The sequence below is a fragment of the Patagioenas fasciata genome, chromosome 1 (assembly GCF_037038585.1).
Source record: "Patagioenas fasciata isolate bPatFas1 chromosome 1, bPatFas1.hap1, whole genome shotgun sequence".
Lineage (NCBI taxonomy): Eukaryota > Metazoa > Chordata > Aves > Columbiformes > Columbidae > Patagioenas > Patagioenas fasciata.
In genome coordinates, this window is record NC_092520.1 from 18,370,469 (window position 1) to 18,386,261 (window position 15,793).

The following is a 15,793-nucleotide window of genomic DNA, read 5'->3' on the forward strand; positions in this document are numbered from 1 at the left end:
TAAAACAAGTTGGTTGAACTCAATATGTAAAATCCTACTAAATCACATTTGACTATGACTCTTGGAATAACTCATCATTTGGATTCATGAACAAACTGCAAAAAAATCAGCCCAAACAGACCTAAGCCTGAATGTTGCTATATTGATTTTTTAGCAAAGCAACAAAAATCCACATTGTTCTCTTTTGGGTATTTTAACAAGTACAAAGGAACAATCCATCACTGTTACACCAGAACTGCAATAATGCAGCATCTCACATTCTCATTCCAAAGGAAAACACGAAGAAGAAGGGAAAAGCAAGTGGAATAGGCACATAAATGATAAGTACTTATCTGGAAGAACAGTAGTAATTAGCAGAAAGCCCTGCTTTTCATTTCTGCTGGGTTTACCTCCGCTTATATCAACCTTATTTTATAGGGTGCTTCAAAAAGATGGAACCAATTTGAAATCACTACTGCTTTGAAACTGGGTCCATCTTTCCTAAATGTCCTGTACATTACCTCAGTTTCCATCAACGGATGACTTCAGGCAATCACCTCCACATCAGCCAACCACTGGTTATGGATAAGAATAATGATGCCATGGCAGCTTTTGCACTTCATTTTGCAGCTAATGGTGTGATACGAATTCACGTTGCTTTCTTTCCATTTGACCAAAAATAATAACCTCAAAACGTGGGTCCCTGATATGAAGGCAAAGGCCTCATGCTTCAGGCAGCTTTCTCCAGCAAGCATGTGGGCCCGGGAACACCAGGGTGAGAAAAAGCCAAGAAGAAAGTGAACATCTCACAGGAGCCTGTTTAGCTCATTTTCCCCAAGACAGACCCAGGCTGCGAATCTTCAAGGTTTCAAAGCCTGAGGCAGATGATCTGCTTGACTACAGGATCCATCCTGGTTCCCTCTAGAGAACCTCATGGCAAACGTAACTTCATAAAAAGCTCTGGATCCTGAGCTCCAGCACATATTATACACAAGAACCTTTCTGTGTGATAGGGTAGGACATGACTATGTTCTAACACCTGTTAAATTACACACACAGATTCACTTCAAGAGAGAAGTCACTTTACCTCCTGCTTACACCAAAGAGTACATAGGAGAACATTTATAGCCATGTAAAAAAATCCAGCTTCTGATCCCTGTTCTCCCTGGGGACACCTGAATTTACATTTTCCACCTCTTAGTGCCAAAGAATGTAGGTAACGGGTATTCTTCGGGATGAAGATGGTCTATTTAAAATATTTTAATATTTATATAAGACTGAAGTTCAAGTGTACTATGCCTTCCATTTAAGTGCCCTAACAAGCTGTGTTCACTCTCATGGCCTTATGAATATTTAAAGATACTTGCAAAGAGGAACAGCTTAACCTGAAGATATGCTCGTCTAGTCTGTGACCAAGCACAACACGATACTATTCTCAGTGTATGTGGTAAGCACGGTCCCCGTTCTGAAAACTTCTGTTAAGGCAAGACACATTCTCCTGTATCGGCAGCTTGAGGTTGTTACCCTTACTCCATATTTCAAAGTCCTTTCTGGTCCAAAGAGTATCAGTAGTTTTGCCCAAACCAGAACAATAAAATATGCACACACCATGAGTCAGAGAGACAGACTTTTCTACAAGTTAGATATCGTTTGTGAAACACAGCACTTTCCTTGAGTGTCCTGGTTTTGTTAAAAAACAAGTTTCTCTTTTAGTGAATTTTACCTGTCAGCTAAAGCATTCATGTTAGCTGCATTTTCCTGGAGAACCAGATACATGTTTTGGTAAACCTAGCAATGGAATGCAAACTTATTGATAAGCACAGATGGACATCTCACAAGAGGGGCAACGAGAAACCAGTGACCAAGGAACTGACCAATGGGGTATAACATTCCATTCACGTGAATACTTCATATAAAAGTGGGAGATCACGAGGATCTCGGCCCTTTTTCCTTTTCCCTTCTGCTTATGGCCGACATTGGGAGAGGACCTTGCTGGTCGTCCCTGTGAATCGAGGCCTAGTGAGAGACTGAATCCAACTCTGGTTGGCTGCAGAGTCTAATCCAGGACTTTGGGTGCTGGCTCTGCAGTTGCTGAGACTTACAAGATTGGTTTTGTATATTTTGTATTATTTTCTCTATTCTTATTAGTAGCATTAGTAAAACATCTTTAATTTTTCCAACTCTCTTCTCTCTGTCCTTCTTTCCCTCCCGATGGCCTGTCCTGAGTGGGAAGGGGGGAGAGGGAGGGGCAAAGGGGGAAGTGGGGGGGGAGAGGAGGTTAACAATACATCTGCCAGGGTTTGATTGTCACCCCACAATCTTAACCCTTGACACTTGAGGAATACGAATTTTGAGAGAAGTGATATTTAGAAAAATTGTATCTTCAGCACGGCATTGGATAAAAAATTCTTTGTGGCCTTAAAGACACTCACCTCTGCCGCTTCCCAGGTATCCTCCAGGGGGGCAGATGAGACCAGGGGCAACACTTGCTTTCAGAGAAAACCACTTTTAGTCACGCTTTACACCACCAAGACTGCACTCTTCCTACATTTGCTTCAGTGTTACCACATACTCAGCAACTCCAAGCAGCTGCTCTTTCACGTCCTATTTGCTCTGTAATCTCCCCAGTAGACTAAGGACTATCAAAACTTAGTGGAGAACAGTAGAACTGGCCCTTTTATCCATGGCTGGCTGGTGAAAAATAGTATGAATCAGACATAAAAATTACTAAAACTAGTGTGACAGCTTATTTTTAAGGTATTTCTCTTGCAGTGACACAAAGATCCTACAGAAAATGATTCAGAGAGAAGATTTTGTCAAAATGGGAAAAAAAAATAAATAAAAGGTACTAACTCGTCAGGAAAGTTGCAAAAGACCACCAAGGGACTAGAAGTGAACACTTATTCAACCCAGTAATATTTAGTGATCCTTTTCTCAACCTGAGCAGTTCACAACAGTTAAGAGAGCTGTACAGGGCAATGGTGGGGTGGGAAAGGAGTGGGAAGCATGCTGGGAGACTGCCAGGATGCCTTGACTTCCCCTGCACTAAGGGCCCCCATTTGCCCTTCAGAGCCACTCCCTGTGGCACTTTCTGTTCACAAGTCAGTCAGCTCTCTTTGCCTCACCGGCTGCGAGGATGCTGTGGCAACATTTCCATCCCTGTCCTTCTGTCCTTGTCCTGTTCTCCCAGCTCTGCATCTGTGAAGCCTGAGCCTGCTACGGCAGGTTTCCCACGGAAAGGGATTGACACTGATGCGAGAATCTCCCTTTCCCTCCCCCACACTCTCCTACTCGCATTTTGTAAATATTACACAAAATAAAAAACTAAAACCTAGTGCATAACAGAGCAGTCCTTTAAAGAGTGGACAGGCAGTTCTCAGTGACGTCCATGCACAGAGCTTAACCATCAGCTACGGAGCAGCCCTTGCCCGGATCAGAGTGTGCTTTGATCAGCACTAACAGCACCATGAGCAGGAACAACCAGGAGGGAGTCTGAGCAGATCCCGATGAAAACTATACAGTGATTATCAGAAAAGTATTATGGCGGGCCACCTGCAGCACCAGAGGGGATGCCCAGGGCAGAAGAGTCAGCTGGGGAGATCCCTGTGATGATTTTCTTCTTTCCTGGTCATCACAGAGTGTTTTCCCTTAAGGTTCTTTCACCCTCCTCTTTTTCTTTTTTGTTTTTTATTATCATCAAAAGTAACTTTTACCATGGAAGTTGACATTCACCACCAGCAACAGACTGTCTTATCATCCTTTGTGCAACAGCCCAGCTTGAAAAAAATACTAATTCATACTGAAAATAAGTACAAAAAATTGCACTAATTCTTGTGCAGGGGGGCAGCAGCAAATTTATCAATCATATCCCATGTCTGTATTACTGCAATGACCTCAACTTAAAGAACACAAGGACTCAAAATCAGAAAATTATTTTCTGTACGGCTTCCATCTATAACAATGTATTTGTATTAATCAAAATGTTCTTACAATGTAAACCATTTTCTGAAAAAAGTCACCATGATAATTAAGCGCTGTCTCTATACTAAATACAAAATAGAAAAAACAGTTGCCTCAAAGATGATAAACACTCAAAATGTAGCTTCTACTTTTGGAAGAACCCCTGTAGCCACAGGGATATTATTCTTTTGGCTCAGCTAAAAACCAAAAAACTAAAACCACTGTAAACTTCTGTTTTTCCGGTCTTGCAGGTTCATGTCATTCACAGTGCCAGAAACAGGTAATCAGCGGTTAGACAATATCCTTGGTTTTAAAATATATTAGCAGTAGATAAAACACTATTGTTATTCTTAACATACAAAATATCCTTTAACATAATTTATGGCTTGTATAGTTCTTGTCTGCAGAAGTGTACTCATTCCTTCTTTTTGGTAAAGTCATACGGTTTCCACCACTGTGCAAACTGCAACACCTTCTTCCTCTGCTCCTCAAAGTTCTGTCTGATTCCTTTTCTCCAGAGTCGCGGTTCCAAGTCCAGCATCCCACCAATGATTTCCTTTGCAAGAAGAAGACAGATAATGATACGTGAAAATTAGCATTCACTTAACACTATTTTCCCTTAGAATAAAGAAATACATATTTTCAAATTATGAGATTGTCACTGTTTTCTTTGAGTGCTAGTTATTAAAACTTGAAATTCTGAAAAATATATCAATCCAATAATTAGAACCATAGCTGTTGTATGGTTGCTTCAGCAGAATTCCTTTAGGTATAGCGTAGCAATGGACTGCATAAAAATCATAACACTGCAAGATTGTTAATATGTTAGCATGCCTGTGACTAAGAAAAAATTCAGAAAAAAGAAAGCTTCCCAGTTCACTTATAACTCCTTCTGAAGTTACATTTCTCCCCAATCACTCCTGTTGTTTTTGCAATATTGACTCTTTCAATAAATGATTGCTGTGACATACTGTGACATAATGAAGAAAGGAAGAATTTATTGCAGCTCTTCCTGTATATATGATATTCTCTATATCACACAGAGTAATTTAACCATGGAAGTATTTTACTAGGAGTTGCCTGTGAGACTCCATGTGTACGCACCTTAATTTATACAATCACAAGTCCATGCACCTATATGAGAACACTCTGGCCATGAAAACTCTTAAATAGATGTATTTTCCACCTATTAGATTATATGTCAAATATCTGGACATCCTACTAATACAAAAGAAACATGGATCTAGAATCACATTCTGAGTATCAGACAGCAAAGAAAGGAACTACTTCTTCATTCAACAAGCCAAGTTAAAATGAGTCACCAGGAAAAGCTGGCTAACAAACTGGGACAAGGTACATCAAAGTGACTCTTCTGGCAGCATCTGTTTCAATTACTTAAATTTTACAAAACAGGGCATAATTGGTAAATTGATCTTTTACATAACAATACCTTTCCAAAGTAATGAGGAAACTTGTATTGATCTTCAATAACATGAGCAAATCCTCCTTGCAGCCCAAAGTCCACAGAAAAGTATGGTAATCCTTTAGGAACCTACACATGCAAAAACATTTTTATACATTTAATAGACTGTAGGTATTTACTTAACATCCCCACAATGTAATCAATTTGAAAGTGTTTTTGCAGTCGATGGTATCACATCCTACACCTTTGAAGAACAAGCATCAAGCAGAAATTTCAAGACAACCACCAGCAAGTTGCATCTCCTACAATAAGGTGTTGTGTGATAACAACCATTCAATCCCTTGCTCTACTGCATTTATAATTTCTCTCTGTCATATCGGGCTTCACATCTCATTATTGAAACCCATTTCCTCTTTCTCTTAAATCAGGACTTTTTTTAGTGCAAAGGTGCTATATTTATTAAAAGACACTTTCATAAATTAAGTATTATTACTACATAGTAGTAAACTACTTGTGGTAAAGTTTATCTACCACACATCTTTAATATTAAGAAGATGGAACAATCTTTGAACCTAACAGTTTCAGCATTACTCCTTTAAGATTTGTATATACAAAGATGTTTCAATTCAGTATCCAGGAGACAGAGAGAGTTATTGTTCCCTTGCTTTGGGAAAAAAAAAAAAAGCTTATAATGCTATTTATATTTTTTGCTACATAAACTTAGCAACACAAAAGGCTGTTCTAGGTCAATGAAAAAGACACATCATATTTTTCCAGGAAAGTAATTTGCAAATCTTTGATCTACCTTAATTCTTAAAGTTAATCAAGAAAATTATTCTGGTACACGTCCTCATAGTGCCAGCTTTGTTCTCAACCAATGCGTGCAGCTCAGTCCACCTATTGTTGAAATAAATGGGAATCTTTTCCCTGATGTCTGTTATGAGTTCACTCAGCCTTTTAATTCTCATCATGTCTATGCCATCTCCCGACGCACTAATCTAATTGTGTTCCCTTTCTTCTCTCTTTGAAACAGTTATTGAAAAAAGATGAGAAAAATTTGCTGAGAAATTCAGCGTTCTCAATACATTTCTTTACTTACAGATTTCCGAACATCTTTCAAAGAAAGATCAATTAACTTCTTGTTCACGGACCACTCTTCATCAGACTCCATTATAGCTTTCTGTAAAAACATTTTATCTAAATGTGAAAATAGTCTTTCAGAGGAGCAAGCAAAGAGCTAACTTTTCAATGTAGTGATGTACATTGCACTGCAAGTACCAATTATTTCTGAACAAAGTAACTTTATTTTAGCAACCTTTCAGATTTCCAGAACTTACATACTTTATAAAAGCATCGTATAATATCTTCAAACTCACTTAATTCTATTCCTCTTTTTTTTTAATTTAACTTTTGCCTGACACAAATTATCTCTCACAACTCTCAGCTAAAAGGTCACAATGTCTTTTTACTGAGCTCATACAAAAACCTCTTATGAGTTCATTATAGTAGCCTTTTTTTTTTAGTTTTTAAACACTAAGAGGAGAATCCAGCTTAGAAGAGTGATTAAGCTTAAATCCTTTTAAAGCTGCCTCTGTATTCTCCATAGTATAGAAGCAGGTCTAATGTTGCATAACATAGGTACCTTTTAAAATGTACAACAAATAACATTTAATGGTGGAAACTTCTGAGAGAAAGTTTTATGCACATTACATCACAATAAATCTTGTACTCATCTTTCCTTTAGCATTCAGACAAAACCCAAGTTTTACCAGTGCTTGAAGTACAGCAACAAAATCAACCAGGTGAAGAGTTTCAGATGTGGTAGTTACTGCACTACTGTTCATCATACTGACCACCCCACTTCATCAAAACCCAATCACACTATTTATTTCCAGAAAACAAAAATAATATTTCAAAGCACAAATAAAAAAATTTACTTAAAAAAGGCAAATCATGATCTAGTTGCTGAAAGCCAAAACGTTTGTCTTGCAGGCAGAAGGTTCAACGAGCTTTTTCTTGCAGGGTCAGTGGAAACAGACTGGAAAAGCTACAGAAGAAATACCGTGCTGTCTAATGCTCATCAAAAACCTAAGACACATATCAAATTTGGGCCTACTGAAATAAAATGGGGAAGAAATATTATATACTGATATTTCTTACAACAGCTGGTATTATTTTGTCATTTTATGTTTGCCAAGCACATGTATGGGGTTTTAAGTTTATACTACAGGACTTAATTGAGAAATATGGCTATCCTTACAGCACTTCAAGAAACTACAAGTCTCCCGTCTTCCTCCAGTATTTGTCAGCACAGTCAGACTTGAGGCAACTGCACAGTGACATCTGGTCCTTCCCCTCACTGCTTGAAAAACCTTGAATTACCTCACAGGGCTTGTTTCAAGATCAAGTAACAGGTTCAAAGAATGAATCAAGAAGTAGGATCAAAGAATCTATCTTCTCAAAACTAGTACCTGAATATTAAAAAAGGAAGTAATAGATGAATTATGATGAACACATTCAAATGACCTAAGAAAAATTATTTTCATGTACCTTAAAGTAAATTGGAGCCATATCTCCTACTTCTTTTGGAAGAGGAATGCATTCGTAAACCATGTGATACCGTTTCTTCATACCCATGTTTGTTTCTAGGAACACACAGTCCAAGTCTTTAGCTTCAAACATTTTCACCAATGCACTTCTGAACATCTGTTTAAAGAAAAGTGTAATTTGAACAAGCTTTTCAAGGTTTTCAGATATTTTATATCATTTTACCAACATACATTATATTCCTAATAAACTTATGATAAAATGGATAACAGCAGCAATCATACTGGGAAAATGCCGTATTATTCAACAATTTAACATGGACTATAGTTGCTAAGATACGAAGACAGGAAGTCTGGAAAACTATCGTGAAACACACATTATAATTAACACTACAAACTCAGTTTTAATAAATACCACGTATTTTTACAGTTGAAATTAAAGCTATGTTGAACTTCATAACTGTGATGTTCCATAAGACAATATGGTTCTAACAGCAGGTCCCAAGTTTATAATTTCTGAGTTAATGTCTTGCCTTGTATTGACTCTAGATACCATTATCTTTCCAATATTCATCCCAATTACACAGTTTAAAAGAAAAAAATTACATTTCCACTAGGCATGCTTGACCTTTAAGGAAAATATTAACATTGCCTCCAACGAAAACCATGGCTTTAATTGCCATCTTCACTGTATGGCAGCTCGCCAAATGCAATACTGTGATACATACCCCTGTCCTCAGCGTTACCAGTTCCCCTCACAATTAGGTGCTGCACCTATTCCAAGTGTATTTCAAGTTACAATTCTGTCAGCTCCAGTGTGAGGGCCCCACACACTCCCGAGGCAGCTCTGACACGGTGGAGCTGTGAGCCGGGATCAGCCACAGCAGAAGGAGGGGAAAGCACAGCTGTGAGCAGCCGGGCCTGGCCCCGTCACACAGGAGCAGCAGCTCAGCTCAGGCTGAACCTCTGTCCTTGCCTGAGATAAGTTTCAGGGATGCTTGTGCCCAGCCTGGCTGATTGTGACCCAGACTTGCTGACTTGAACTTAACTCATCCCCACAGACCTGTCTAGCCACCACTGGGCTGCGGCTGATGCTTGTCTAACCATGGGAGCTGCTCACTCCTCCTGGCTTGGCTACCATGGCACTGCGCCTTGTCAGTGAGGTGACTTTCCTGCCTTGCCCAGCGCCATCCACCCCCCAGTCTTGCCATCCTGCAGAGCAGGAGTGCCAAACGCTTTTTCACCAGGAATAGCTACATTTATACAGTCCTCAAATTACATTTGGCTCTTTGAAGGCAACCGTGCTCCCTATGCCATTTCCACAACGTAAGCCAAGAAATCACTGAAATTGTATGAGCCTCACAGACTACAGGTACCACAGCTCTGCAACTCACATAACTCATAAGCTGGTCTTTTTGCATTGATTTTTTTTTTTAATTAACAACACTTAGAAGTACAAAGAAAACAATTAAAAGCCTAATCCCACATGAAGGTTTAAGATTTCTTATCTTTAATGTAAATGTTGATGAATCAAACAAGCATAAGCAAATAAATACACATACTCATAAGCATCAAGTACTGAAGTAAAACAGATGGAAATCAAACTACTACCAGGTTTTCAATCCAACATGACTAGAAATTGAGCTCTCTTCTCCCCACCCCTTTGTCACCTTGCACAGTACAGAAAATTTGAAAAGTCAGAGAATCATCTGCCAGGCTTAAGGCAAGATCAGTGTTACTTAAACTATTCCAAACTCATTAATTAACCTGCTTTTAAGTCCAAGCAACCACAACCACTTCTCTAGTCTGAAGTAGTATCCATGATTTTTATGTAAGAGGTTGCAGGTTGTTTTCCCCTTGTAAAAATCCTGATGGGGGCAGGAGGGAAGACCAATCACTGTCCATCTCTTAGTCAGAACTTGATTTTCCTTTTCCAAAGAAAACAGAACTTAAAATTCAAAATGTCTTCATAAGAGAATCGGAAAGCATGACCCATCATGTTTGGCACTTAAATCTAAAAATTCTTTTCAAAAAAGTAGGAAATTGTATTCTAACAGACACCTCAATGATATAAAAAAGAACAGATACTTCTCTCTCAATTATCATCCACCCAAAACTCAGATTAGCTTTAAAAACCCAAAGGTATGTAAATAACTTATCTTCAGTTTGTGTTTCATTATAAGAGATCTTTCTGCCCTGACAATCCTTTTATTTTCCTTGGCACTCTCAGGGAAATCTTAACTGCCACGCCAGTTATTCCACTTTCTGTAGGGGATCAGCTATACCTACATCACAGCCCTGACAGATGTTTGGCCAACCTGGTTTCTAAGACCTCCAACAACAGAGGTTCTGCAGCATTCCAGGTAACTTCTTCTAGTACTAATAAGTGAGAACTTTCTTCAGTGTTTACCCTGCATCTGTCTTTTTCAATTTTTGACCACTAATTTTTATCCATAATGCAAGAATGTTCTGCCCCTTAGTGGAATCAAAGAAGAGCTGCCAGGCTGGAAATTATGAAAACAGGTACTTAATGACAAGAGTATTATTATTCAAAACAACATTATTTTACAGAAATATGAGAACATGAGACAGTTTCGCAGCTGACCTGGATTTCTTCCCAGATGTCTTCATCCAGAAGAGTGGCTGCAGTATGGTGCTGCAGAGGGGCTATCAGGCAGTGACCTTCAGTAAGGGACTGGTTGTGTGGTAGAGACAAGTAAACCTATAAAAAGCAAATAAAAACTAAGTACCCCCATTTTTCTAGCTTTAAAAAACTTCCCATTGCTAAGGCTCAGAAATACATCATTTGTTAAACTTCAAACCAATGAAAGTCATTACCTTTTAATTACAGCAAGGTATTAGTAATTTTAGTAATTTTTTAAAAAGTTTCCATTATTCATCAGTAGATCCAGTGAATTAGTAGTATTCGGGCACCAGCTCCACCAACAAGGCAGAAATATCGGCTTTACAGACAAACTGGTAAACTAACTATTATGAAATCATACTGTTTAGTCCACTACAATACACTTTTAATACAGAAATGTATATACATATACATGTATTAACATAATAAAATATAATATATAAAAATGCATACAGATATATCTCTGTATATCTATCAGATATACAAACACACATATATATGTATACACACAGAGATACATATCCGTATGCACTTTCATATAGAATTCTAGAATGGTTTGGGTTGGAAGGGACCTTAAAGATCATCTAGTTCCAACCTCCCTGACATGAGCAGGGACACCTTCCTCTAGACCAAGTTACTCAAAGCCCCATCCAACCTGGCCTTGAACACTTCCAGGGATGGGGCATCCACAGCTTCTCTGGGCAGCCTGTTCCAGTGTCTCACCACCTTCATGGGGAATAATTTCTTCCTTAAACCTGATCTAAACCTACCCTCTACCAGTTTAAAGCCATTACCCCTTGTCCCATCAGTATGTGCCCTTGTAAAAAGTCCCTCTCCAGTTTTCTTGTAGGTCTCCTTTAGGTGCTGGAAGGCTGCTATAAGGACTCCCCAAAGCCTTTTCTTCTCCAGGCTGAACAACACCAACTCTCTCAGCCTGTCCTCACAGCAGAGCTGTTCCAGCACTCTGGTCATCTTCGTGGCCTCCTCTGGCCCCTCTCCAACAGGTCCATGTCTTTCCTGTACTGAGGGCTCCAGAGCTGGACACAGGACTTCAGGTGGGGTCTCACCAGAGCAGAGCAGAGGGGCAGAATCACCTCTCTCAACCTGCTGGCCACGCTGCTTTTGATGCAGCCCAAGATATCATTGGCTTTCTGGGCTGCAAGTGCACATTGCCAGCTCATGTCCAATCAGTCTTTCATCCACCAGTACCCCAAGTCCTTCTTCACAGGGTTGCTCTCAGTCCTCTCATTTTTTATATCTATATCTAGTTTTATATATGTGTGTGTATATGTATATATTATCTATCTATATTACAAACAAGTGCAATGTACCATCAGTACATATCTATGCATTTAATTCCTCGGCCTATAAAAAGTTTCAAATCCAATTAAAAACATCAATAATAAATTGAAACTGTGGATAAAGAATGACAAAAATAGCCTATACTTGAGTATTTAATATGTTATAAATTCAAATATTTTTGCAACATTTAAAAGCATTAACAGAAACAAGAAGGTTCCCTGTACCAAACTATTTAAAAGCATTTTAGGCTTAAAACTGGAATTCTCCACTTATTTTTTTAATATCACTGAGATACAATGTGATATAGTGTGATTTAGTCTTCCACAAATCCAGCTACAGTTTAATCTCTGCACTCAGATCTTTCATTATTGCTCCTGTCTTCCACAAATCCAGAAAATCTGAAGTTCTGATATCAAAGATTAGCTTTATAATTCATGACAGATTTATATCTTTTTCTCCTTCACCCTTGAGGAATTTGTGAAATGAACTGTAAGGACAAGGAAAAGAAGATGCAGAACAATAAATTATTCTGTAGAAGCAATTTTGTTCTTAAGCTTAGGAACTCTAACATTAACACTGCCTTCCTTTATATCTTTTTTATTTTTACATTTGTGTTAAATTGCTATTTTCTTACCTTGGTGCCAATTGCAATAATAAGATGTTTAGTAAGTTCACTGCTCTCAAAGCAGTGTGGGCACTTTTCCATGCGAGCAGCAAGCTGCTGGTGCTCATGTATTGCTTTTCTTCTTTGTATTTCTTCCTCTTCCCCGCTGCGCGCTCTTTTGGCTGCTTTGGAAACAAACATGTCATCCAGAGTGTAGTATTCCCTGTCGGTTTTTTCCATGAGCTGAAAAGATACACAGAAAAATTGTGTGTATTTATACATATGCAAGAAAAAATACTTAGCTCTTTGTAGCATCCTTTATTGAGAAAAGCATTAAGAGCGTAAGCAGCAGCATTGCTTCCTTCCATATGGCACCTGCAGTACTTGCTACCACCAGGTACATCTCCTGCGAGCAGTCGTACGCAATCTTAGACAGCACAGGTATGAAAATATAGATGAGTGACAGTAGTAAGAAGAGTATAGTACTATAATATATTCCATCTCAAGTTAAGGACTAAGTATTTCGGTATTAACTTGACATAATTTCAGCTTGCTTTCGATGGCTACAAATTTTTAAAAAATCATATATTATCATATATTTTATTGTAGTCTTCCCCTTCCTCCTCCTCTCCTATTACAACTATCACTCTCCACCAAATCATCTCTTGTGAAATAACTAGACCACGATTCTGCACCTCATGTTCTGTGAAAACATGCCAATAGTCATTCTTACCTAGTCAACAGTACTAAGCTATTTTGTGGAGAAAACAGTCTTTGTCTTCAATATTTAGTCTTTCTTGAATACAGCTGTTGCTAGATAAGGATAACAAACACAACCAGCACATTACCAGAAACAACACTGAATGACCCACAGGTTTTTTGCTTGCTCATTAATTGCTACATTTTAGTTAAATGTGCCATATTTAAAAGAGAACTCTGAAAATACTGAATTTGTTATGAAGACATGCTTGAGGATCAGTGGTGTCTTAAAGGACCTTAACAGTGGAAACCCACACAAACTGGCTACATCTCATCCAGATGATACTTGGCAGGGATGGAGTCTGTAGAGAGGAACCGGAGGAACTGAAGGTGACAGAGCACATGGTAAGAAGGTGGCCTTACGGCAACAGCAGCAAGAGACAATTAATGGGAAGGAAAGCAAAAAAAAAAACATGAGGTCACTGGACTCAAACCCAAGTGAGAGTAGATTTCACTAAGCTTCAACACTCACTGAATCTGTACATTTATACAGCATTAAGCTTTATCAAGCTTTTTTTTTTCTCATTTTGATGACAAAAAAATCCCACGACACTTTGCCCAAACCAAGACTTAACAAGTCTTGATTGTAAAGATTAACTTTCTAAAGAACTTAAGAAAGTATTTCTCCATACCTTCACTTCTAATATTACTAAACAGTCTACATACATAAGTGGAATGTGTAAGCTCCTACTACAGCCTGGATCCCACCCAAGGTCTGTGTTTCAGACTAGAGTAAGTCAGTGGAGAGTCTTAAACAAAACTTTGGATTTTTCCTGGAACCAATTGGTATGTAGAAGAGTTCTTCATGCAGCTAGAGGCCATGGGAGCCAGACAACATTGCACTTACGGTTTAAGATGCAATATATATCACTCAACAGAATTAGATGAAGCACACTGGGAAAGGAAGTAAAATAAACATGATTACTTTGGAGAAGTGAAGGGATGAGAAAAGTTAAGTAGCAATGCAGCATTTTGGGGAGAGGAGCCAAAGTAAAGGGATATTTCAAGGAGCATTCACAGATCAGGTTCAGATTAACTCTACCACAGAGTCTCTACCAGCAACAAAAGTATAGATTCCATTGCAATACTAACAAATAACAGGATAATAAGGAATGCAAGGCAATTCAAGAAGCCAACACCCCAGCTTCAAAGACATTAAATAAGTGCTTGAAACAATCAGGGTCTAAGAAAAAAAAAAAGGTGTTTTAAACATTTCAATCTCTTTTTGCAATAAAAGATGCCTAGTCATTAATAACTCATGTCCAATTGGATGTTCTTCAAGCACTATACCTTTCCCTCGCTGAAGAAAAACAGACAAGGACAAAGTTGAAAAATGAGGGCTTATTTCTTTCCCCCTTTTCACACCTTTAAGAAGCTTATGAGACCTTTATTCAAGTCGTAAGTCTAGCACATCAATGCACAGTGCTGTTATATTGCAGTTCTGAGACAAAAAGACCAAGTTACAGATGGTCACCCTGTCCCTGAATCTTCATTTCTTGCCATGTATTATCACATCCTTTAGATGACTTTAAAAGAGTGTTAAAATGGGATATATTTTCACCTCTAAAAACAACAGTCATGTAAGGAATAAGAATTTCTTTGCAACTCCTGTATTGTCACAGTGTCCTTCCAACCCACCTCAAAACAGTTCAGGAAGTACAGAAACCAACACCAGGCAAAAATATCAGTCAGCAAGAACTGTGTGTTCCTACTGAAATAAGATACGGCATGAATACAAGTGGGAAAATTCGTTCAGCAATGCCTTAAAAACAAAGAAACCACTACTAAAGACATTTAGTTTGCAATATTGCAATAATAGCAATGAACATCACTAACACATTATTTGCCAGGAGCAATGAAAAAAACCTTTTTTTCAAGGGCGTAATCCCCTAAATGTTATAATCCCTTAAATATTATTATCCCTCATATCCTACAAATGCCAAATATTAATGTGTCAAAACTGAAATAAAATGTAGCTGCTACTATGGCAGACTAGAGGGTACTCAACTGCTACTCTAAATATTGGTCTTTTGAAAAGTTATTCAGGAAGAAAATTCAAATTCTCTTTCAAAAAGTTTACTTTTACAATAAGGTGCCCAGTGTGTTCTGCCAATTGCATTATTTAGCTATAATAAAATTTCTCCAAACAAGTTAAAGGGAAATGGAAAGAACAAGAAGAGAGTGTTCTCCAAAATGCCAGAAGGAAAGCAAGTAACCACTGAAAAACCGAATTATTTAATACATATCTTCTTCCATATAAAAGACAGAGCTAAGTACAAATCCAAAGAAGGAACTATGCTGATGTATTAGATTTACTGGAAAGCTGCTGTTCTGCATCAGCTGAAGCATCACACCTGTTAAATGTGAAAGTCAATGCATTCTGCAAGTTGTGTATTTAGTTCCCTCACTGTGCTGGATGCTGCACTCGCTGTATTTCAGGTGCTACACAGAGATCAGAAAAGAAGCAGGCAGTCACTTTGATATATCAGTTTTAAGTTGGAATGTCCTAAAAAAACGTCACTGATCAGCCTAAAGTTAATATCAGAAATTCAGACATCTATAAAGACAATGCACCT

General features: G+C 38.3%; 1 protein-coding gene across 2 annotated transcripts in view; it reads right to left on the reverse strand.

The window, feature by feature from the left end:
- CWF19L2 (CWF19 like cell cycle control factor 2) overlaps positions 1-15,793 on the reverse strand; it is an 85,213-nt gene that overhangs the window by 9,665 nt on the left and 59,755 nt on the right. Inside the window, exons 13-18 of one of the 2 annotated variants that reach the window (XM_065831732.2) lie at positions 12,489-12,701; positions 10,514-10,630; positions 7,913-8,068; positions 6,462-6,542; positions 5,390-5,491; positions 3,910-4,495 (exon numbers count right to left, since the gene is read on the reverse strand). In XM_065831732.2, coding sequence (XP_065687804.2) covers positions 4,355-4,495; positions 5,390-5,491; positions 6,462-6,542; positions 7,913-8,068; positions 10,514-10,630; positions 12,489-12,701 — 810 coding nt within the window. In that variant the 3' untranslated portion in view covers positions 3,910-4,354. Of the gene's footprint in view, positions 1-3,909; positions 4,496-5,388; positions 5,492-6,461; positions 6,543-7,912; positions 8,069-10,513; positions 10,631-12,488; positions 12,702-15,793 lie in introns of those variants that run through there. The other variant, XM_071803755.1, reaches the window with a different exon arrangement.